The sequence below is a fragment of the Haliotis asinina genome, chromosome 5 (assembly GCF_037392515.1).
Source record: "Haliotis asinina isolate JCU_RB_2024 chromosome 5, JCU_Hal_asi_v2, whole genome shotgun sequence".
NCBI lineage: Eukaryota > Metazoa > Mollusca > Gastropoda > Lepetellida > Haliotidae > Haliotis > Haliotis asinina.
Window position 1 is genome coordinate 14,758,420 of NC_090284.1, and position 26,426 is coordinate 14,784,845.

General features: G+C 38.1%; 1 protein-coding gene and 1 long non-coding RNA gene across 2 annotated transcripts in view; one reads left to right on the forward strand and one right to left on the reverse strand.

Annotated features, from left to right (window-relative positions):
* LOC137283190 (uncharacterized) overlaps positions 1 to 26,426 on the reverse strand; it is a 52,068-nt gene that overhangs the window by 20,974 nt on the left and 4,668 nt on the right. The window contains exons 2-5 of the mRNA XM_067814634.1: positions 17,065 to 17,114; positions 16,256 to 16,327; positions 13,819 to 13,969; positions 12,478 to 12,629 (exon numbers count right to left, since the gene is read on the reverse strand). Of these exons, the coding sequence (XP_067670735.1) occupies positions 12,478 to 12,629; positions 13,819 to 13,969; positions 16,256 to 16,316 (364 nt within the window). The 5' untranslated portion in view covers positions 16,317 to 16,327; positions 17,065 to 17,114. The remainder of the gene's footprint in view (positions 1 to 12,477; positions 12,630 to 13,818; positions 13,970 to 16,255; positions 16,328 to 17,064; positions 17,115 to 26,426) is intronic.
* Positions 63 to 10,636, forward strand: LOC137283191 (uncharacterized). Its single transcript, XR_010956852.1, has 2 exons — positions 63 to 249; positions 7,058 to 10,636. It is a non-coding gene; the product is annotated as an uncharacterized lncRNA (long non-coding RNA).

Genomic DNA, 26,426 nt, shown 5'->3' on the forward strand with positions numbered 1-26,426 from the left:
GACACAGAGGTGGAGGCTTGTTTTATAAATGAGGTCCTCAAGAGTTGCCTCCCTTCAATGCTAACTAGATGGCAGGAGTGTATATAAATGTCAACAATATGAACACGGCAGGTTGCTGTGACTTGTGGCCAGGTCTGACCACCACAATATCCTGACTGACACATAGATCTCTAAATGGTAGTGTTGATGGTGACACAACACAAATCTAAGCAGCAGGTAACAGCATTGGTCAAAGGCGGACTTCTACTGGTATGTAAACCTATTGTTCCAGGTCAGTTGTTTCTGTTCTTTGTGGGACACGAGGCCAGTGAACAGTGTAGTGTTGGGGCTTATGCTCTGGAATGTGCTGGCATGTGTCTTGGTCTGTGTTGTTGTGGGAGGTTTAAACATGGATGTTTCGGATGTGGGTGGGTGTGTCTGTGAGCGTGTCTATGTATCTCCATATGTCTGAGTAAATGAGTGAGTGAGTGATTGAGTGAGTGAGTGTAATTGTCTATGCCATTGCATGTCATTGTCACTGTGGGTATGTCTATGTCCCTCCCTGTATATGTTTATGAAAGTGTGTGTGTGAAGGTGTCTGTGTTTACGGTTTTTATTGTTGTTGGGATGTGAGTGTGTGTGTGTGTGTGTGTGTGTGAGAGAGAGAGAGAGAGAGAGAAAGAGAGACAGATAGGCAGACAGACAGCAAGTGTGTGTCTACATGTATAAGCGAGCATCTGTGTCTCAGAGATCCAGCAATAGTGAACAAAATAAGTTCAAATGTTGAAACTAACACATTCTTAAAATTCATCGACAAGGCAACAGTACCCTCCTTCTCTGACACTGTTTTCTCTAAGTAAAGATGTGTAACAAACACAGATGACATAGACTGTCATGTACTGCTTAGGTTTTAGTAGCAGGCACTAATATAGATTAATTACAGAGTGGCCTCCAGCTTGCTCAGGGCACGTGGAGACAGTGAGCAAATTATAGCCACTTACCCACTTGCCCTTCTCTCCTTAAAAGCTATTTGTTCCAGTAAATCTCCACAGTCTCTGACCTGAATGGCTAGTGAATTTTCATGTACAACATATCGCACTCTTGCACTTGTAAAAATCTAATCCATTTTAAATCAAGCAAGATTATGGCCTACTAAACTTGTTCATCATATTAACTGCTTACTGATGAAACCCATGTCATGTCGACAACATCCTTTTATCAGGTATTTTTGTAATCATTTACTTTGTTTCAACATTCAAATTTCACAGTAGTGAAATTATTTTGGGGGCTAGTTACTTTCAGGCATAGCTTGCAGAACTCTCTAGCAAAATGTGGAAACTATTTCTGCTTGCAGCAGGGCATTTTAAACACTAAATATGGTTCCCTTTTCATGCATAACTTAAATCTTTTTCCTTCTCTAAATATTTCAGCAAAAGTAAATTTCAAATGGGTATTTATAAAAATGAAAATATCTTTAATTTAAGTTTATTTTAAATATTTCACATTTTTTATTCAGTTACAATGCATACAGAAGCAGCAGTCAGGTAGTAGTATCACTGCATTCCACACATCTCAGAAACCGTACACAAACATTATGTTGAAATACAGTGACTATTTACATCCTGTTGACACAAACACCTCAAATACATGCCCTTATTCACGAGGACTGGAATCATCAAGTAGATAGTGACTCAGGAAGAAGCCCTCCAAGTGCCTCCAGGTCACTGTTCTGTGTTTGTACGGCCTAGTGAGTAACCGAGTAACTTGAACCAGTTACACAAGCCTGTTATGTTGGACAGCCCAGGCCACAATAATGTTGTACACACACACAGAATCCTTTCACGTAAAACTTTAAGTCAACAATATGGTAGTAGTGATTCAAGCATCATGTCATGCCATACTTTGTGACAGCTCCATGAGCATGCTTATGATATTGGTCTGTTGTTAAAATGCATGGGCAATCTTGAAATACATTATAAGTTGTCTACTAATCACAAGGGGCCATCGGCTCATGTACCCTCGAGGTTTGTTTATGTTCCTCGGGCCCACAGGAGCCCATGGACCCCCAGGGACCAGTGAACAACGTATTTAGCTTACCAAACACCTGAATTTTAATTTTAAATTGTTTGAAGTGCTTCTGTTGAATACAAGGCGAATAGCCATTTTGCAGAGGACAGAGGGTAAACAGATTTAAAGTTATCTCCCTTCCATCGATTTTCAATTGCATAACATTGGTAATTTCCATGCTTCATGCATGATTCAATATTATTCGAGACAAAGAAGTACTACCATGAAGCACCAGAAGAATTCTGAATTCCAAGCGATGTACATTGAAAATAATAGAATAGAGCTTAGCCAATCAGAAAGCGACATTCACGTGTGAGGTAAGATAAAATCATTTATTGTATTCCTAACACTGACTGTAGCAACCGGAACGTATAAATAGCTAATCTCAGAGTCATGAATAATACATTTTTGAATACATCATAGGATAGACAAATATAAACATGAATTACTTCTGTGAGCGTGCTTTTGTGTCTCAGAGATTCAGCGATAGTGAACAAAATTAGTTCAAATGTTGAGACTGACTTATTTTGAAAATTCATCAATAAGGCAACAGTACATTCCTGCTCTGCTACTGTTTTCTCTAAATTTGTGGTTCACCATATTATGCCTCAGGCCATTGTTAGTTGATGACGCAAAGTTTCTCTAGTGAGTTTCCTTATGTTTCCTATGTCATGTCTTAACACGGAAACCTAGCTATGGAGACATGAGTCAAATGTGTTTATCCATAACACTGAGAACGTACTCGCTTACAGTACATGTAGTATGGTGTATATGCAAAAGTAAAATAATGAAAGATTTCCAGTATCCTTATTTCTGTCATTGGCAGTTCCACAAACCAGGATGTAATACGTAATACAGAATAAAACACATTGTGCTATTTAGTACAATGTAAAGTAAACACACCCATTTTGCTTAAATATGAATAAATCGCCACACAACAATAGCACTGATATTTCTTCACATTACCTAACTATCCAACACTCTCCATACTGACACTCCTTACTCCTGACCCAGATGAGCTATCCCTTATCTCTGACCCTCCTCATTCTCCCTCAAATCGCTGACATTTGACCAAGATATGCAGACTTAGATAAGCACTTCATTTAGGTCCTCACTGTGTACAGGCAGCAAAACACGCAAGGGAAAGTGATCAGTATATACCAGCACTGCAATACAGTAAGGTCGGTTTATGATGATATTATTACTTACTATTCTACTGGCAATGTGTGTGAAGTAATGGTTGACTAGCCAGTATCAGACACACAGTTACACAGAGATATAGAGATTACTAAACATGTGTCTGTCAAATGTCAGAAACCATTTATATTATGAGTTGTTTCAAAAGGTATTTAACTCGCAAAATATGTTTCTAAATGATTTGTATGATAAATGGTATCTGACAGACACGAGCACTGTAATCTATTTCTTACACAACATAAAATCGCACCACTTTATGGTTGAATAGATTCAAATGTCATATTTTCACATTGTAGCTGCTCATGAACACAGAACATCATGTTATGAATGAGTCACTGTGTCACTGTTCTAGGCTTCCTAATCACAGCTCATCACCAAGGTGACCCTCCACCAAAACATTTCAGCCACCTCTTTGCGTCATCGAGTCAATAGTGATAATGTCACTCGATAAGATGACAGAAAATTACTTAAGCACTCTAAAACAACGATGTTACCATGTAAATGTGGATGATTTTAACTCTTGCAAGAATAAAATATTTGAGCATGTGATGTCATCATTATCGTTTGGTGGTTGTTGTCATCAGAAGATTGTTTTGGATATTTCCACACACCAAGGATCTGTACCTGTGTACCAGTTTACATTCAATGTTCGCATCTACTGGAGCCCAAACTATTGAGTGTAAACATAAACAGCCACTTGGCGTGTTGTGGAATTTACAGAGTTGTTGTCAGTATGAATTGTGAGTTGATTACATCCTGTATGTTATGAAGACATGAACTTTGCATTATCATGCATCAGAGGAACATCTTAAAAGCAATGACTTACGTGTAGATTAACCATTCCTGAACATTTTCGATTGAATACAAAGGGACATGTGTTGGCATTTGCTTTTCTGAACCCTTGCAAACGTTCTACATTGTTTCTTTTCCTTATGATTGTCATGAGTGAATTTAATAACATTGAAATCACATAGGAACTCGGAGCGGGAAGTGGTTCTTTATCGAAAGAATCATCATGTTTAGCAGTGAAAAATGTCATCTTCATCAATATCATCACAGAAACAATGATGTTATTGTGTCAAGTACATATGAGACTTGTAGCATCTCTTCAGTAAAATTACCAGTGTCGTATATTTTAAATATTTGAAGTGGATCCCAGGCTTTTATCTCTAATGGCGATTTTCACATTATTGTCTACACAGGTATCACTGATCGTTCAAGCCATTTAGATTTCATGACTAGAATCAAAAGTTTAAATAAAAGGAATTAGAAAATAAAGAGATACGTTTTATATTTATTCTATGTGACCTGTTTATGTTTCAGTACCAAAAATAGCATGTGTAAAGGGCTTTTTAAGTACAAGTAACATGTTTCTGTTCGATTGAAGCATGAGTAACCTATCAATGAATTTTAATCCAGAAAACTGTCCATCATAACTTGACCTTAGGTCATCACCATGGAGTAGCCAATCACGGGATGAGGAATCGATCTGCGTGATACCAGTTTTCTCACATGGGTTTCTCATCCATTGGGTGTGTAAGAAAATAGTTTATCAGTTTCCATTCAAGTACACACTGATTCTACTGGACCTTTGTGTGACATAATGGTTCCCCAGGTAGTCCAAGATACAGTTACAGTGGGATAATGGTTTATCACTTCCCACTTCAGAACAGACAGATTCTACTGATCTGTGTGTAATGGTCAAGTAGGTTGTATCAGACAAACAGATACCGAGGGCAGTTCATCACTTCCCATTTCAGAACAGACAGATTCTACTGAACTGTGTGTAATGGTCAAGTAGGTTGTATCAGACAAACAGATACCGAGGGCAGTTCATCACTTCCCATTTCAGAACAGACAGATTCTACTGATCTGTGTGTGACATAACAGTTACCTAGGTAGCATCAGGTACACAGTTACAGGTGGTTAACAGTTCGTAACATTCCATTCAGGAAACCTCATCAATTATTTCTCCCTTTTCTATCTATACTGTGTCAGTTTTCACTACTCTGGAATCATAGATTCAAACAGAAACCGAAATTATTCATGATCATCCATCCATTCCTGTTTAAATGAATCAATATTCAAATTATTAAACCCATGAGAGCCACTTTTTCCCTCTTTACTCCAATATGTGGTTTGAATCTAGCATATCAAATATTACAAAATAACTGTGTTTAAGTGTCCCAGTAACAGCTTGACATGAATAATCGCAAGTATACTGGGATCAAAAAGGCAACAAAGAACAGGAATATTTAATGTCGTAACCATGCAGTTCTGCAGTCGATATGACTCAACACCTGTGCATGCAGTGTACACATAAGACAAATGAAAACATACTGTTAGTAAACTATAAAGGAACACAAAGCCAAAAAGTTGTAAATTATTTCCAGTTATATACATGCTTCATTCAAAAATGTCTGAGGATAATTGAGTATGTCCGCTTATACTTCAGCGAAATCAACATGCATGATGCCAATAAAATGAAAAACAAAATCAAGGTGAACTGGCATTCAAACCAGAAGTCATAGGCCTGCTAGTCCACTTTTGGTACTAAACTGGTTTCCAGCACCCTTTGCATGCATTGTGACAACTTACACGTGTAAGAATTGGCCCTGTCGATGACTCCCGACATCCGATTTCTAGCAACAAGTGCATATTCAAGAACCAGTTCTGGTTCCAAATGGTGCGACCGCAAAATATGACTTTACTTGACTGGACCAAGAGTACAACCGTGGTTACCTGTCACACCTGTTGACAGTCATGATAGCTGGGTAATTTGGGAATGGTTAGATCAGTAATGTGATATTCCTGCTAGGATTATCAGTTCCCTACTGTCAACTGACGACCATGAGGCCATTTGAAAAGTTATTAAATGTTGTTGGTCACCAGGAGTACTAAGCTGGTGTGACCTACTTACAGCCCCATAGCTTGGTCATATGTCCAAGGGAGACAATTCTGCAAAGAATATTGTGACTCATTAACAGAAGACTGGGCCACAGTGGCCCTACCCAGAAAGTATGGCTCACCACCAAATTGTAAAGAGTCTCAACAGGATGCTGTCAGAATGTTATGTACATTAATACAAAGCCTCTCCTTAATACAAGTTCCTGTTGTTTACGTCCATCATTTGGAAAAGCTACACAGTGCATCTTGGTGGGCCATTTCCTGTGCAAATTTTAGGAATGAAATGAGTCAAGAAATTTGTGTGGACTATCACAACAGGACATGGAATGACAAAGGGACCTTTTCGTCCACTGCAGCCATAGGAAACGTAAATCTTTGCAATTAAAAATGCTATCATGATTGAAAAATTGGCTTGGTTCATTGCATCTCTTCAATGCTCAAAGATGAGGATAACTTTCTTGAAAAGGCTGCTTTTTAGATTTTCAGTCATTTTGATAATATTTATGTAAACAGGTCTTTTGTCCACAATTTGTTTTCTGATAGTTATAAATTTGACATTTTCCATTTTCCACAAAGGGCTTAGCTTCTCCTAACTCCTCTTTTGTAACCACATCTCATTGTATTGTCTGAGTAGCTGTTTCACTATAATTTCTGGCAGAAAATATATCCAAGGACTCAGGAACGGTCCAGGAATGCCTGAGGTAGTGTTACTGTTTCATATCATATTTCCCACAAGACAAGTTTCATGTTTCAACTCATGTGAAATCGTGAAACTGTCACAACTTTATCTTTATTTATAGAATGGGAAATTCAACTAAAAGATTCTCGAAATTGTCATAGCAATCAATCAACGTGAAAATGCATCCGATGAAATGTTTGACTTTGATGAAAACTTTACTCTTTCCAGATAAACAGCACAATCACAGTGTAACATCATGGGTGACGTAGATTGTGGTGGCTGCGGAGATTGTACCTGTGGTGACTGTAACTGCGACTGCAACTGCCTTGACGGTGACTGTGGATGCAACGACTGCAAATGTGACTGCAACGAGTGTCACCCATGTGACCAGTTTGCATGTGGTCTCTGTTGCGGCGGCTGTGTGAACGACACCACCGACAACGTGGTGCAAATTGCATATGTGGACACCTGTTCTGATGCACCAACTCACTACTCGTCTAACACTCGGGGTCATCGCAAGAACAAAAAGAAGGAACAAAGAAACAAGTACATGGTACCTAATGGTGAACTGAACAACGGACCAAGTGACGGACTGAACAACGGACCAAGTGATGGACTGAACAACGGATCTAACAGACTGAGCAATGGCCAGGCTGACAGCCAGGTCGTGATGACCCAACCAGGAACAGATGCAAATGTAGTAGTATCACAGCCACGAGGTGATCCCCCTCCCTATGACAGCGTTGTGGGAAAGACAACACCCTAGTTCTGCTATCTCACTGACTAATTATCACTGGTGTTAACAAAACTGTGAGAAACAATTAAGAGGCCTACAATCAGTGCTGAGTGATGATATGTTCAAGATGCCTCAGAACGTACACCTCACAACAGGAAGTTTCCAACTGTTTCATTTGGGACTCCCCTAGAAATCTGTGATAAATGTTACTTGAAGCTAAAACGTCATGTGTCAATATAATGAAACACTGTTTCCCGACTCATCAAAATGAAGAAATATACATCTGGGCTCCAGATAATTTTTCAACATGAGGTGTACGTACACCTTATTTTTTCAACATAAGAGTACTGGGAAAAGTGTACTGAATGGAATTTAATGGTGTGTAAGTAATCTCGTGTTTCGTTTCATATATGCACCACAGCATTGATACTCGTGTAAACAGGTGAATAAACAATAAAGTAATACTTTTTCAGATAAATATGTCTGTAAATGATTCTACGACCGTACACCATTGCTGTGGTGCATATCAGCTACGTTTTCTGCTTTTTTCCTACCATATCGTGCATATTTTTTATTCATGCAGATGCTGATACAGCCCTTATCTGGAGCCCTGAATATCATGATGATGAATATCATAATTACACCTTTGTGTACAAAAATGGACCACCTTCCAGTGATTGTTTCGTATGGTTTGCTATCAATCATACTTGTTTCTGTTACATAATGTTAAGAAATATGATCATGATAAGTGTCAACATGATAAAACAATATATAAACTCTGGGTACATTGCTGATGACCTGATTGACGATCAAAGGTCATTTCCCAAACCAAAATTAGCTAAAGCTTTTCATATATATTTTACCAGGCCAATATTTGCTATGCTTCTCACAAAATTGACAAACAGTTAACACAACCATGACAAATGATGCTCAGATTTTTGGTTATCTGCAGAATTTACAGGGCATACGTATGACAAATGAATGTCTTGAATCAGAAATGCCATGTCATAAAAGCTAACACATGTGATACAGATTCTGACCGGCCAGTGGCAGGGACGCAGGAGGGATGTAACCCATGATAGCTACTGATGGCACTACAACTGAGTCACGACTTCCCAGCCTAGTTCAGTTCACCAGTTAGTTAATTCCCTTGCCTAACAAAGATGCTACATGACATATTATAACCACCTCATCTGCCATATGTTACAGTATGACTGCCTTATATTTACCATCATTGTCAGCTGAAAGCCCCTGAGAAGTTATCAAGACACTGAGTATTCTTACCACTCAGATGGTACTGATAGTTTTGGGGGGGTATTTAATATACTTTTAAAGGGAAGGTAGGGAACTTCAATTCTAATTTACGACTGAAATAATTGGGAGATATATCAGTGTCAGTCAATGTTTATGTGATAATCATGAATGTTCTGAGAGTGCATCACAACTTGCACTTCTTTATGACCATAGTTGTTTGTAAAGTATTCGATCTTTGTGTATGATTAGTGTATGTAATAAAGATGATTAGTGTATGTAATAAAATCTGCATGTGTACAATTTTCATTTTCAAAGAAAAGAATGGCTCAAAACAAACACTAACAACTGTGGGATGTTTGTCTAATTTAATGGTCTCAGTAGATTAAACAACCTTCTTGAAACCAGTCAAAATGTAGAATGACACCCCATGCACAAGTATGGGGCTATTGTGCAGGGTTGTAAATGTGCATCCCACATGATACGTTTAGTGGAGGTGAAAAAGAAAAATGGCGGTGCATTCGTAAGATGTCTGTCTTTGAAAAGTTTGTTTCTGCTTATGCTTCTTATCCAAATTGAAAATTCAGTTCCCTACATTTTTTTAAGAGTAGATGTTATTCCGTCCTCGGAACCACTGTTATAGGTATTTTTATGCCAGTGAGAATAACACTTTTGTGTTATTGTGTGAAAACCCTGCTTAAATATTGTTTCAAGTAAATTCGAATCTGTAGTTGTTAGATGGCTGCCACAAGTAGAGAACCCCAAAGACTAACAGTATTATATACCGGTATTACACTCAGAAGTGTAGTAATGATTGTGAGAATGTGATGATGACCTTTCTCATGTTTGTAAATACAGATCTGTAAAGAAACAAGGTAGACAAATGTGGGTAATTATGATGATTGTTACTGCACCACTGGTGCTTTGATGCATAATATTTTGATGTAAAAATATATTAGTATTTGTGATAAGCCCAGACCAGGTTTATTTCTTGTGTCATGGATTTTTGTCCTACTTGAGTTTCCATGTTAATTCTTTTGACTGATTTACATCAAATAAAAATATGTTAAGTGAGTTTAAGTTTCACACTGATATCAAGAGTATTTCACTTATGTCACATTATTATTAGGATTTTATTTTTTCATTTTACTAATTTTTATTTCTTGTTACGTACGTCATATTTGGGATTTCACTTTCTCAGGAAAGTACAAATTCTAGTACTTTTTGATTGAGTCAGCCACCGCGACTTCCACAATAAAATGAAAGTCGGACAACTGGTAGTCTAGACTGAGTACTTTGTGTACCGCTCTGATAAGTGTAAATTGGCACGGCTCCCATGGCCGAAAGCTAAATTCAACGTAAGTCATATTTATGACTAGTGGAAGTCGCGGTGGCTGAGCGCGCTAGGCGGCTGACTTTGTGTGCTGACGATTAGGTGCCTGACTCTGAGGGTGCGGGTTCGAATCCTGGATGGGACTCAACCAAAAAGTACTAGAATTTGTACTTTCCTGAGAAAGTGAAATCCCAAATATGACTTACGTTGCATTTGACCACTTTCTAAATGGCATTGTGTAATCATTTATTTCTTGTTCTTGAAAAGTTGACACCGGAGGAACCGTAACACAGAAAGTAAAATGTGTCTGGCCTAAATTGTATATTGACAGATATATGCACAGTATAGAGAGCTATGTTACACATTGGGATAATAGGGTACCATCAAACCCACTAGCCAGCTTAAATAGTCATATCATATGCATAAATATTTGTGCCTTTGATAATTGTCACCAATTAATATGGCTAATAAAGTTGAGTTGATTGAGTATCTTTGTTGAAAAGATGCTATTATAGCACCACAATTACAAGTCCCTGGTTAGACATCTGTGATATCTGCTTATTGTACAGTTGGACCCCGTCAAAAAGTGCAGTGTAACTGCAGTGCCACACTGAACAGTGATATGAAGTCTGATCATCGTATGTCAGCTTTGAGAAAAAGTAAGTGAGTGAGTTTAGTCTTCCATGACGTTTAGCAATATCACAGGAATATCACAGCAGGGGACACCAGAAATGGGCTTCACACACTGTACCATGTGGGAAATCGAACTCGGCCTTCAGCGTGACAAGCGAAACCTTTAACCAAGAGGTTACCCTACCAAGAAGGAGGAAAGCCCAAAGCCCTGCAGGTTCTGTGATTTGACCTGTTGAGTGAAATCTACACATACTGGTAATGGACTAGCGAACCTGGAAACATAAACATGGCAAGTCAGGGATTCAAACAAAGGTCAAGCTACTCTGCCTGGTGCATGACTTCACACACAAGTACCTGTGTCTCCTTTAGTGAAACCCAGATTCAAACAAAGGTCAAGCTACTCTGCCTGACGAAGGTGCAGGGCTTCACACACAAGCACCTGTGTCTCCTTTAGTGAAACCCAGATTCAAACAAAGGTCAAGCTACTCTGCCTGGCGAAGGTGCAGGGCTTCGCACACAAGTACTTGTGTCTCCTTTAGTGAAACCCAGATTCAAACAAAGGTCAAGCTACTCTGCCTGGCGAAGGTGCAGGGCTTCACACACAAGTACTTGTGTCTCCTTTAGTGAAACCCAGATTCAAACAAAGGTCAAGCTACTCTGCCTGCGAAGGTGCATGACTGTACACCCAAGCACCTGTGTCTCCTTTAGTGAAACCCAGATTCAGACAAATATAAAATTCTGGGGACCTATTCAGTCCCAGCTCAAACAGTGGAAACCATGAGGATCAATGCTAGAACTGATCTTCAGCAAGCCATGCATGTCTTTAGAGGCTACTGATGGGATGAGGTGGCCAGGCTTGCTGCCTTGGTTCAGTCATGTCATCGTATCCTTATTGTGTAGATTGATGGTCATGACCACCAGATTGTCTGGTCCAGACTCAATTATCAACATCCAGCCACCATATATCTGGAACATTGCTGAGTGTGGCATTTAACAAAAAAACAAACAATAAAAAACCATACAGTGGAACAGCTCATGAAAGCATTCTGCAAGAGGATTACCAGAGGCAGACAAGCACACAACTTGATGTTTTGACATGTTTACCATACATTCCCAAATTAAGAATGAAGATTTGTGGATATCAACTTCCTTATATGCATTTCACTTCTAAATGCCCTTCAAAGACTTGATTCCCAAATTATATCCCAATTTTTCAACAGTTAACTAATCATTGCATATGTTTATGATGGGTGCCGCCCATGGGCCAAACATGAACAGCATTTCATTATTTACACACCATATCATTTAGTTGTAATATTGCTGAGTACATACAACAAAGAGCTTTTAGGAGACATTTCTCATGGACATGGAAAGGATTTTGTTGCTTTTATGTATATTAACTGTATATTTCATGTAACAAAAAGACTGGTGAAATAAAGGTGCAAGCTTGACTGAATGATTGCCAGAACAGCACTGCACCAGGTATTCCAATATGGCTCGATGCTTCAACTGAATGGCTTCTAACTTCTAACATAAAAATGGCAAGCATAAAATTCATCGCAGCATGCATAAAACGACATCTGTCATACAATCATCACTCACACGCTTGGGAATAATGTCATCCTTTTTAAACAATTTAAACTTGCCACAATCTGATTTTGACAAATTCCCACTGAAACACCAAACTGAACTTACCAAGCCAATTAAAGTTGCTGGGTTTTGCTCGCAGTCCATTTTTAGCTATGCTTGGCACAATGCCAGCTGGTTCCCTGAAGTACACAAAGGCATACTGCTCTGTCAGTTCCCGGGCATGGCGCCCAGACTCCTTCAGCTCTGCACGCTTTTCTCTGGTAACAACAAACATTATGATACTTTAAAGTTTCACAGACCTCATATAACAATCATTATTCCACAAGTGACATCCCATAAAGTATGCCATCAAGATCAGAAAAATGTTTAGGTGATGTAAAATTCAGTAAAATTCAGATATAACATATCATTAGTACAATTTTGGTTTGACTCAGAATACTATTTTCTTCACATGATTTTTTTCCTGCCCTTAAATATTTTAAGTTCTTTAAGGCCATGCCAATTTGATTTCTTGATTCTGCATCCTCCAGGTGAATTTTTTGCGGAAAAAGAAAAATAATAAAAATTAATTTTCCCCACTCAGAAATTAAACCCCTACTGTTTTTATTAACCAAAAATGTAAACTTACAAGAAAGTTTCCTAGAGATTGTTTATTGGCCCATATACATTCCATAAAATGCCAAAAGCTAAATACTTTTAGCATTTAGAAGGAACATTACTTTCACTGGTGATTTTAATTTTTTCCCCTCCTGTCTTAGAAAAAAAGCTGTAAGACAAGAAACAAAAGTGGTCTGGCCTAAACAAATTATATTTGCATTGAGGAAAAATATTATGAATAAAGGTAGGCTAATAGCTATCATGAGGGGTGAAACATACATGTCAATCTTTACTTCCGCAGCGTGATTGCATGGGCACAGGGATTTAAAGGAAGCAAATTCCAGCATCCTGTATGCATGGAAATTGACAATGAACGCGTCGAAAAAGACTAGCCCATCCACAGGAATGCAGAAAATGTCCAAATACATTTTCTTAACATGTTGATCAACTAACAATAAGTTATCTCTGCGTCTGCTACTAGCTGGATTATGATATCATTTGCAGTTTAATTACTGTGATGACCATGATACACAATACAATAACAGTGACTGAATTGCAACAATATTATCACATATTAGTAACAATACTATTTAAGTGTCTGTGACCCCCATTTTCTACTCCAGGACCCCTGAAAATTAAGAGTAGGAGTCCCAGAGAGCCAAAAATACAGGACTCAAGGTAAATCTGATAGGCAGATACAGGAGTTTTGGGATGGTTGAACCCCTTGAACCAGCCCTTTGCTCCATCAGTGCCAATAAAATCTTTAATGTGGCCATTGGTTATTTTCAAAAGGAACCACCCCCATCCCAACCCCAAAGACCCCTGGATCCAGCAATGGATTGGGCATACCTGTATTCCTTTTCTAATTCCCGGTTGTCGAAGGTTTGTATGGCCTTGACCTCCCACTGACCTCGAACTTCCTGGTCAAGGTAACACCGGTCAATGGCCTGCAGCAACTCGGTTGCATCACGACTAGTGAGGGTGACATTCCTCAAGTTGTCTACAAAAAACAAAGCATAATTTAAGCAAGAGTCATCAGAAGATGACATATCCCCCGGCCCCCATATATTTAAAAGGACAAATCATCCGACAGTTATTTATTATGTTTTTAGATCAAGTCTGAATTGTTTCCATGGAATTTATGAAAAATATAAATGCCATATATCTGTAATCAGAAAAATTCACCATTTCAAGATCTGTCTCGTATATCTGCCAAGATCTTTTGAAAGATATGAAATGGTTTTTGAGTTGTGCTCCGGAAACAAAATCAGCAATGTGTTCATGGAACCGAGAAAATAATACATCATAAAAACCTGTAAATAGCAAAAGGCACCACGTTGGGGTCTGCTACACATATCTACCAAGTAACACTGACAGATATTAAGAAGTTTTTGAGTTCTGCTCCGGAAACGGAACACACCTGTCACTTTTGAGAGTAAGTCTGAAACGTTTCCATGGAAACCGAGAAATCACAAAAACCTGTAAGTAGCAAAAGGCACCACTTTAGGTTCCAACTGATATATCTACCAAGTTCTGCTGAAAAATATGGAACGGTTTTTGAGTTCTGCTTCAGAAACGAAGCCCATCCCTCCATTTTGAGACTAAGTCCGAACCGTTTCAATGGAAACTGAGAAAATAATGCATCACAAAAACCTGCAAATAGCAAAAGGCACCACTTTGGGGTCTGCCACACATATCTACCAAGTTACACCGACAGATATTAGAACTTTTTGAATTCTGCTCCAGAAACGAAACACACCTCTCACTTTTGAGACAAAGTCTGAATCGTTTCCATGGAAACCAAAAAACTAAGAAATCACAAAAACCTGTAACTAGCAAAAGGCACCATTGCAGCTTCTGATTGGTATATCTACCATTTTTTGCAGAAAAATATTGAACAGTTTTTGAATAATGCTCCGGAAACAAAGCACATCCCTTGATTTTGTGACTAAGTCCAAAGCATTTCCATGGAAACCCAGAAAAATAATACATCACAAAAACCTGTAAATACCAAAAGGCACCACTTTGGGGCCTGCCACACATATCTACCAAGTTTTGCAGAAAAATACTGAATGGTTTTTAAGTTCTGCTCTGGAAATGAAGCCATTCCTCCATTTTGAGACTAAGTTCGAAACATTTCCATGGAAACTGAGAGAATAAAATATCACAAAAATCTGTAAATAGCAAAAGGCACCACTTTGGGGTCTGCCACATATATCTACCAAGTTTTGCAGAAAAATATTGAACGGTATGAGTTCTTCTCCGGAAATGAAGCCCTCCCCACCATTAGACTAATACCAAAATGTTCCATGAAAAAACAAAAAAAAATAAAAATGCCAAGGCTCTGTAAATAGCAAAAGGCACAACTATAGGTTGAGATTAATATATGTATCAAGTTTGGTGTAAAGATATTTAACGGTTTCTGAGTTATGCTCCGCAAACAAAATGATTACGGACGGACGGACGGACGAGACGTCGATTACAAGAGTCATCAGAAGATGACATATCCCCCCAGCCCCCACATATTTGAAAGGACAAATCATCTGAAGATTACTTGATGTTTTGTCAGAGTAAGTTTGAATCATTTCCATGGAAATCATGAAAAATATAAATGCCATAAATCTGTAAACAGCAAATGGCACCACTTCAAGATATGCCTCATGTATCTGCCAAGACCTGTTGAAAGATATCAAATGGTTTTCAAGTTGTGCTCCAGAAACGAAGCCCATCCCACCATTAGACTAACACCACAATGTTCCATGGAAATACAGAAAAAATAAAAATGCCAAAAACTCTGTAAATAGCAAAAGGCACAACTATAGGTTGAGATTATTATAACTATCAAGTTTGGTCTAAAAATATTGAATGGTTTCTGTGTTATGTTCCGGAAACAAAATGATTACGGACGGACGGACAGACGGACGGACAGATGAGGCGTTGACTATATCCCCCCGCATTACATGCCGGGGGGATAAAAATGAAAGTAATGACACAGTTACACAGCCATTTGCAAGGATGGTACACCACATTTGAATCCACACAGCTGCAAACAGAGTGAGTTTAATTTTACCATGCTATGGGCAATATTCCAGCAGTATCACAGCAAGGGACACCAGAAATGGGTTTCACACATTGTTCCGAGGGTGGGAAATCAAACCTAGGTCTTCAGCCTGACAAGCAGATGCTTTAACCATTAAGCTACCCCACCACCCCAGCTTGAAACAGAAAATACAGCAAAAAATGACTATGTAACAAATGATCGCTTTGCACAGGTGTTTGTACGTACCTTTGGACAACTGCCTCTTGATCTTTGGGATATTAAAGTTGAGCTGTGCCTGTTCAGACATCGCTGCGCAGGCTGTAATAACAACAGTAATAATATCAGTATCAGAAGCATTCAACTTTAATACTGGTAGCCATGGTAATAGAAAGTACTTTAAGTGATTTAGGTGACAAATGGTTGTGAAATCAGTACAGAAATATCAAATGACTATTAGCTAGTTTGAGAACTGAGAATTAATGAACTGAATGTGCTAAGAGCAATGATATTTAAAGCACAATTTGACATCAAATGTGAGAACAACTGACAGGTCACACAAGCTGTACCCACGCCATGACAACACCTGACACACTATGTATGTATTGCTCATAATGTGTGAAAACTAACCAAGAGATTCAAACTCATATTCCAGCAGGATGCTTTAGAATCTTGCAGTCTGATGGGACTGCTGGGAGTACCTGAGTCAGACCATGATGAGTGGGTATCGACTGGGTTCAGACTATGAGGATCATAACTGACCACAAAGTTTGTAAAATCAACCAATTGTAACATTGCGTTTAACTGATGCTATATCACTTCAGCTTTATCAAAATTCTTATATTTTCATAGTTGAAGGGAAATTTTCTATCAAGTGTTTTCAAACTTCAATTAAATACCTTTGAATTTAATCAATTTGAAACTTTGTACCAAAATCCTCCTTATCACAAGTCATTTCTAAAGAAAATTTTGGGCTTCTGAAAGACAATTTAATCAATATCAAAATGGGATATGAACCTAGTCATCCCTCACATAACCAAGGCGACATATGGACCTACCTTCGTGTGTAGGGTTCTGGCAACCACATTTCTGAGTGTCAAGTCACAAACTGAAAAAAAGGAAATCATTCATTAAACATTTTCAACATAATAGGCAGATATTAGTGTCCACTTGAATATAAAATTTGTAATGGAAATTGACCCCTAAAACTTGGTTGTCCACATAAGAGGTTGAAAACAAAACCCAAACAAGAGGTCACCCTGACTGACCAAATGGGTGTGTTTTTAGTTGTGCTGGCATCAAGCAAGGGCATCTCATGTAGCAGTGATTTATTTTCATTCAATCAAAATTTTGTTGTAACAACATAACACACGTGAAAGAAGTAAAATTATGATTACATTTTATGAATTTTCATGCACAAACATGCCCTCGAATGCATAAAGCTATGTGCTCTGTATTCATAGTTCTGAATTCATCACTACAAATATAACTGTAACTTGTCTGTAAATAACTTTTGCATCAATTGTGAATGTACTGAGACGTACTGATAAATATTTGTTGTATAAATAGACAGCATAATTACATCAACTGAAATTAGAAATTGGTGTTTACATTTAAAATGAATACATTTCAATTATAATTAATAATCATTAACCACAAGTCCTCTGATAATCGATAATGAATGTGGTTTCTGATTCCCAACAATAGGAGTAACTACAAAAGATGAATAGCCAGATATAAAGATATTGCAGAAAGAGATCAACAAATAATTCAAATTTTGAAGAAAGATGTTTCAGAATAAATGCCATACTATTTTTTAAAAATTGCTGCTCAGGATTCGATTCATACCTTTTGAATACATAAGGATGTCAGCTAGTTGGGAACAAGCATATTAAATTTCAACTATATTAACTTCACTTCTAAAGTGATGGGTTTTTAAAAATATACACAACATAGCTAAAACTTCAGCTGAAAAGATTATCAATATATTTTGATTGACAGTTAATAAATTAATTCACTGGAAAATGAAGTGCACCTGATGCTTTATGAGAGCCATTGTGGTTTTTTTTTTTTTTTTTTAAATTCCCAGAGTCATGAGATGAAACAAAGTGTCAACTGGTGCGTGGGTAACTGAATTTATCGTTATGAAATTATGTCTTGGTATTTAGCAAGGGTTAGTACTTACAAAACATAATAGTGGCTGTCACGCTGGAAACATTTGTGACTTGATAAGTAGAGTTAATTGACCTATTTCCACTATTTCTGAGGTATTTTTATTAATTACGTTACCATGGTTTATTGTGTTGGTGGTTCAAGGAAATCTCCCCAAAGACTAATTTCAATTATGTACAGAGGTAATAATGTCAGCAACAGTTGGAGACTGGATGAAAGATGTTATTTTCCAACAACAAAAGACAATTCAGCTTCTCCCATTCAGCCACCCATCACCATAGTAACACTGAACTAAGTAACAGATCAACAAATCAGTCTGTCACCAGTCTGTGCAAAAACTAATTATTTTACTGCCCTTTCTGTGTCATTGCTGGATTATATGAACGTTGTTTAATCTGTCAATATTGCTGTATTTCTATAGATGTCAGATGTGCCCATATCATCAACTCTTAAATTTATGAAATTAACAATGATTTCGCCTCAGGGATCACAGACAGACTAATTTACCCAATTTCTTTCTGAAAGTAGCTGTGCTAAGGTAAGTTAAGCTTGAAATAACAGTGAGTCAGTCAGCATAGTTTTGTGCCACTTTTAGCATTATTCCAGCAATATCACAGCACAGGACACCAGAAATGGGCTTCACACATGCTATATAAGTCACTTGTAAGTGGTGAATTTTCTGAACTTGTCTGTACCTAAATAATAAATAAGGTAATATTTGTTGGGCTTTGTGCTCATCTCACCAGACACAAGATCTTAGTTAGGAGGAGTGTATGACTCACACAGAGATGCATCATTATTGTCAGAGGAGGTTTGGTTTAGTTGTTTAACACCACACACGTGGTGGTCTGTGAATTTATCCAGTGATTAACAGCATGAGCATCAATCTATGCATCTAGGATACTATGTCAACAAAGTCAGGAGGCCTGACCATCTGTACCCATTAGTCACCTCTTATGACAAGCATGGGTTGGTGAGGATCACGTCTAACCCATATCTTCAGGGTTGTCACCTGCATGATGGAAGATAATTAAGGGTGGGTCACATGTCAGGAATCAAGAGGGTCACAATAATATATGACAGTGAGGTCATCAAACATGGACATTTTCTAATAAAATGTAAAATGCACTTTGACTTTTCAGGAGGGTAACTAACAAAGGACATAGGACAGGGTCATCAGGAAATATGACACCATTAAAGTATGGTCATTACTGTCAATACATATGCACAACAAGAACCTATAAAGAACCACCTTTATAATAAATGTCCAGCAAAAAACATTTTGTTTCACGGCCAAGTCTGTTCACTTCCATTCCTTCTCCAAACATCTGTGTATTTGTGTAGCGTTTTCATTTGTTATTTCCCTGATGTGAATGTTATGATCAATAAGTTGAGGCAACAGTTGATGCTTTAATATTTCTGGAACAATTGGCCTCAGAGACCTCAAAGAAATTGGTTCTGAGGTACGGAACACACTCGTTTCTCTGCCACATTGTTGGCACCAGATAGGCTGCAGGGCATTCTAAGGATTCAAACAAGGCTGATTTGATTCTCCACAATGGTGTATGTTTGAGGCAAATATCTGGTGTCCCAAATTGAGATACGAAGAGAATTTCAACCGTCGGTTACTGAAGATCAATTCTCAGCCGGATCTTCACAGGTTACTTAGTTATTGTGTTGGCAGACCATGATCTCACACCTTGTAAATTCTTCTTGGGTTGGTATACATTCCCTCCTTTGCACCGATCATACATGACCACTTTAATTGCCACTATAAGCCAACGAATCAAACCATGACCTGCTTCCTGACATGAACCAGCAGGTGTTCTGACCAGTGAGTCTGCTTATTACATATGGAATCAAATATATACAGCAGTGTACTCAAAGGAAACACTTACTTTAGTTTGTCTTACCAATTATTCAGTTGATTGAACATCAGGCAGAACTGAAAAAGTACATATTTGTCATTTTGTCATAAGTGTTTTCATTGGAAATGTTGATTACTAATTTCATGCTTAGTCTGTTTTAGCTATATTCCAGAAATATTACACCCTGGAACACGAGAAATGGCTCCACACATTGTACATTGGGAATGAACCTGGGTCTTCAGTATGATGAACAAATCCTTTACCCACTTGGTTACCCCACCAACCCTATTCAGCATAGACTCAGGCTCATTGTATTTCTGTGGGTTTCAAGTCAGAAACATGATGTTCACCTGATTAAGGAGCAAAAATTAGCTCTGAAACAATGTATAATGAATAAAAATGAAGTTGTTATCCATAAAATGTGTCATGTAATCATGTAGTCTTTTCTACAACTTGTCACATGGTGAAGATGGATAGACAACTTCTTTCTTGCAATGGATGCAGCGTTTGCGTGTAGATTCTAACACCGCTGTCAAGCAAAATCTACACCCAAACGTTGCATCCATTGCAAGAAAGAAGTTGTTTATCCATAAAAGTCTTCATCCTCATCATACCAGCTTCTAAAATGTCACTTGTCAGTTGAGCGAGTTTATTTTTATGCCTGTTTTAGCAATATTCTAGCAGGATCAGTGTGGTGACACCAAAAATGGCCTCCACACATTGTACCCATGTGGGGAATTGAATCTGGGTCTTTGACGTGACTAGGGCACCCAACCACCCTTGTCGACTGAGTGGACTCCTGAGGGTGACCATGACCTGTAACAGCAGCAGTGTTGGGTCAGAAAGTCACTGGCTCCCTCCCTCTGAAAGCTGTCTACATTCTGCTGTTTATTTTTGTTGACAGTTACATAGACAGACTCTTTCATACAAATGCATAAAATCAGTGATTTACAATGTGACTAGGCTGTCTGACAAAACATCCACTTGCAAAGTTTGAGATCGATTGGATCATTAGGTGAAGAATTATTTACAAAAAAATGGGACCACATGCATTTCATGTCAAACCATAGCTCACTTGTACTTTGTGTACTTGATGATTAGGAATAGGAAAATCGTCAATTAAACATCTGTTAAAACAATCTAAATACACAAAGACTTTCACGAACACAGGATCAAAACATGAATAGTCATGCGCATTTATAGGAGAAAGCAAGTCCAAAGGTGACACGTCATATGTATAGGTCAAATACTCTGTGTAATTAACATGATTAGGAACACAATTAACATTATTTGGAACAGCATTGGCAGATTTGGGGTCATGTTTGAAACATGTCATGGTGACTCCACGTTTACCATTACTTAATTAAACAGATGTCATGAATGAGTGAGTGAGTAAGTGAGTTTAGTTTTACGTCACACTCAGCAATATTCCAGCTATATGACGACGGTCTATATATAATCAAGTCTGACCCAGACAATCCAGTGATCAACAGCATGAGCATTGATCTGCACAAATGGGAACTGATGACGTGTCAACCAAGTCAGCGAGCCTGACCACCAGATCCTGTTAGTTGCCTCTTAAACAAGCACAGTCACCTGATGGCAAACATGAATGCCTATACCACCCCCGACCTTCACGGGTCACAGGTGTCATGTTAAATCAATGGGAAAAGAAATGAGAAGACACTTCTCAAAATGTCCACAAAGCCTCTTTTGTCCTGTAATACAAACTGCATGCATAGCATATGTGGCAAGAAAGTAACTGACAGAAGAAAAACTGTGCTTTAAAATTTTTTCAGTAATCCAATGGTACAGATTCCATCAAGAATAAAAGCTGGATAATAGCAAAGGAAATAATATGAATCACAGTGAGTGAGTGAGACTATTTTTACACCGCTTTTAGAAATGCAACAGCAGGAAATGTGACTGATGGGAATTGAACCCCTGTCATGAGGCTACTCCACTGCCCCAAAAGGAACACTGAAGATCAGAAATGACACAAGCCGAATTCCAAAAAGCGAAACTGTATCCTGTTGTATCAATGGGACCAAATTTACAAAACACCATCTCCTCACAAACCAAGACACTGTAATGGATAATGAACATGATGTTCACAATTACTGATATGGCAGCCACAAGCAGATCATCTTACTGTGATCCCCTAACCATGATCCCCTAACTGCGGTCCCCTAACCGTGATCCCTAATCATGTTCCCCTTTGATCCGCTAACTGTGATCCCTTCATCGTTATCCCTTAATCATCTTCCCCTATGACCCGCTGAGATCCCCTAACCATGATCCCTTAATCATCTTCCCCTATGATTCCCTAACCCCTTAAGCATGATCCCCTAACCATGATCCCTAATCATGAACCCCTAGCTGCGATCCCCTAACCATGATCCCTTAATCACCTTCCCCTATGATCCACTGAGATCCCCGTACCATGATCCCTTAATCATCTTCCCCTATGATCCACTAACTCAGATCCCCTAACTGTCATCCCCTAACAACGATCCCCTAACCGTGATCCCTTAATTATGTTCCCCTAACTGCGATCCTCTAGCCATGGTCCCTTAATCATCTTCCCCTATGATCTGCTGTGATCCCCTAACAGCGATCCCCGATCACCTGTGTTCCCATACTGTCACCACTAAATAGGGCAACAACACAAGCTTCAGACACACAGACCCCGAAGGTCTCATTCTACTGAAGACTGCACATTGACATGTTCACAAAATATGTTAAGAGATGATACCAACATATGGGACCACATATTTTTCAAAGGTTTTCCAGCTAATTTATGCAGCACTCAGCAGTATTCCAGCTCACAACAAAAGGCCAGTCAATAATCCAGTTATTGATGTTACAAGCAGTAATCCTCACAGTCGCTGTTAGTTGACACAAAATCAACTGTTCACCTAGGCTGGCCACCTTGTTAGTAACTGTTAATCTGTCACAACCATCCCAAGCTGCTGAGGATTATAAAGCTAGTCATAGGAACATATTACTTTTTGTGCAGACTTAATTTTGGTCTTATGTAGAAAACAGAGCGAATGAGCATGGTTTTAAATCTGCTCTTAGCAATATTTCAGAAATATCACAGTAAGGCACACCAGAAATGATCTTCATACCCATATAGGAAGTTAAACTAAGGTCTTTGGCATAATGAGCAATTGTTTTAACCACTAGGCTACCCAACAGCTCCGTGGAATACTGGACAGGCCATTTTAACTCTGTTGTGTTAGATTTCAGTGGAGTTATCTTATGTTGATTAAGTTAAGATGCTGTAAACATTACAACCTTACCCGAGACATGAGGCCCCTGGGATGCACTAAACTCACATGCAACACTAACAAGACAGGAAAACATACGATTACGGCAACATCAATGTCTTGGCATGTTCATGGATCTCATCAAACAGTGGTTGTATAACAACAGATTAATTTTCATAAGTGAAAATGACCAGCCAATATTCTGATGATACCCTTCAGTGAACACTTGTCACTTTTAATCATGCTATCATTAATGACCAACACAAAGACCAAGTTCCTTGTTCATATCGATTTAGCCATTTAATCTCAAAGCCCAAAATGACATTGAATTCACCACATGACAACAACACGAGTAATCACTTCTTAACCCTGCATCAATAATCTGGCAGCTGTTCAACCACCATAAACAAAAACTTCTCGATATTCAACACTATTGGTGTAGACACCAAATACTCAGAAAAATAACTGTAAAATGTTGTTCACATAAAAAAAAAACAGGTGATGTGGCATAACAAATGCTCATTCACTCATCTTCTCTCCATTCAAACTGGACCTACTCTGTAGGACCTACTGGCTATATCCTACTGCTCCCTGGATGGATCAGGCTTAATCAGTGGACAAACTGTTACTCAGACACTTAAGCTGTGTTGGAAGCTGATGGATAACATAATAGATACTGAAGGAGGACTGTTGTAAAGTAACAAGACACTACTTACAAAGCTGAATTATCTGCCCCTCCATTCAGCTGTATGTAAAATGGTCAAGTGGAAAAACATATGCTGTGCCATCAAGGCATTGCTTAGGACAAACTTTCCAATTTGTTCTTTGTGCATTCCAAACTTGTTATGTCAAAGTAATGTCACTTAATGCTTACTATGTTCTAATTCATAACCTCAATCGAACATAAGGCATTTACAATTAATCACATAACTCTGTATTTGGGTTCGTTCATGCCAGCTTTAAATGTACACAATCAAGGAGATACCATCAGCAGTACTGACCACTATTATTTTTGGGAAATTACTATAGTTAAGTACAAATATTCATTATACATCAGTTATTCCAAAGCGTGCGTTCTGTTGATTTCGACAATTGCATTGCTGGCGCTATATCGGGGAAGTATGTACACGAGTATACAAACAGTTTCATCGATAGGGCAGATATCCAGTTCCTGTCGTGAGACATGTCACTGACATTTGGAATCCGGAAGTTAAGTTATATAAAGGGCAAATGCACATCAACATTATTTACCCAAGATCGTTAATAAATAAATTGCCTTTGTAACAAAACAATAGAAAGTGAAATTCAGCAAGATCAGTTGTCTGTTTGTGACAGGTTATGTATAAAACAGGAAGCCATGTGATCAAAACACTCTCTCGCAGAGCAGAGGGGATAGTATGGATTGTCAACGAAAACACATACTAAAGACCCAGTTGTGGCAAGCAGCTACAGTTTTATCAATACAATGTCATCAATGCTATTTTTGTAGAAAACATGATATTTTTGTGACATAGATGAATATATCTTTATCACTCAAGGTTAGGAAAATCAAAACTTAAAACGATATTAAAGATAAAAATTACACTTTTGTCTTACATTGTCGAAAATGTATTTTTTTCAATCTAGCCATAATGTATTATATGAAAAGTCATCACACTGATGATAATCTTTTATTGTATGTCCACTTTTATCTACCACGGGGTCCATAATAATTGATGTCTTAACAATCTTATGCATGTTTCATACTTCCCTCCTATTGGGTACTAGGTGGCTGTTGGGTGTTTCCTACTTCCCTAATACTGGGTACTTGGCAAGCTCTTTCATGATCTCATGTGGCAACCTTACCTTATGTACCTAATGATACAATGATCAGTTTATGCAACTATTCTCATACAGATATTTGCACAAATTCAGTTAAACATTGTAAAGAGAATTTAAAGTGAGTGGTTTTAAGGTAACTTAGAATTTCAATATCATCTGACAAGTATGACAGTCTGAGAGAAAGTCTAAAGTGTAATGTCACATCATTTAATACCTTCATCGAATCAATTATCACAGGACATGCTAAGAAACCAAGAAGCCGAATTAAAAGATTGGCTGGGATGACAGAGTGACACAAATTTGCACAGCAACTGCTGGACCATAGACAACATGGGTTCCAAAGAAGATGCTTTTCTGGGTGAGAAGGCAACAGGCATGCACATAGAATGAATGTGTAAGTCTGTCCATAAAATGATGATAACAAGAATACCTAAAGGACCTAACACAAAATCCCCATGAAAGCATAACATTTTTTTATGGATCACAGTTATTTTTATTCTTTATTCGATGTCACAGAGCTAATTCTTGCTCCATCAAGTAAATGAAATGTCATAAAAAGAAGTTGTAATCCATAAACCTGTCATGTATTCATTTATGTCCAACTTCTGAGTACCGCCCAACTACAAAATCTCTAACATGCTTAAATTTGCTCAAGAAAACCTTGCTTTTCACATACCAGTATATCAACAAAGTTGATACAAACACAACGTCTGCACAATGAGAAGTCACTTCACAAAGATATGAACTAAATCAACCTCATCTTCTCATGATACAAAAATGGAGCATGGTTCATGTTGCTTTCAGTATTACTCAAGCAAATCAAATGTCATCACACACTGCATCCATGATGGGAATCAAACCAGTTGGTTGATGGGACAATGATTCAGACAGTCAGCTAACTTACCATCCACATTGTGGTAAACAGATTAAAATACTTTTCATACTTGTTAGGAATATTTAAAGAATGTCTGCCATAGCAGTTAAAATTTATTCACTCAGATATGAATAAGATGTCTCTCATAATGGTCATTCTGTTATCGCATTACCAAGTAGGTACATTCTCCTTTGGTGAAAACTGAGTTTTCCCATCATACTGGATTTGCTTCTGCAGCAAATACCAAAATGGCAAAGAGCTAACTTCAATATCACGAACATGAACTATGCTCATGTTGTTGATCACTGGGCTGTTTGGTCCAGACTTGAATATTTACAGAGTGACCCACCAAACCAAACCAAAACATTTTAAGAACCTAAGTCATCATCTGCACTTGCACCATCTTTACATCA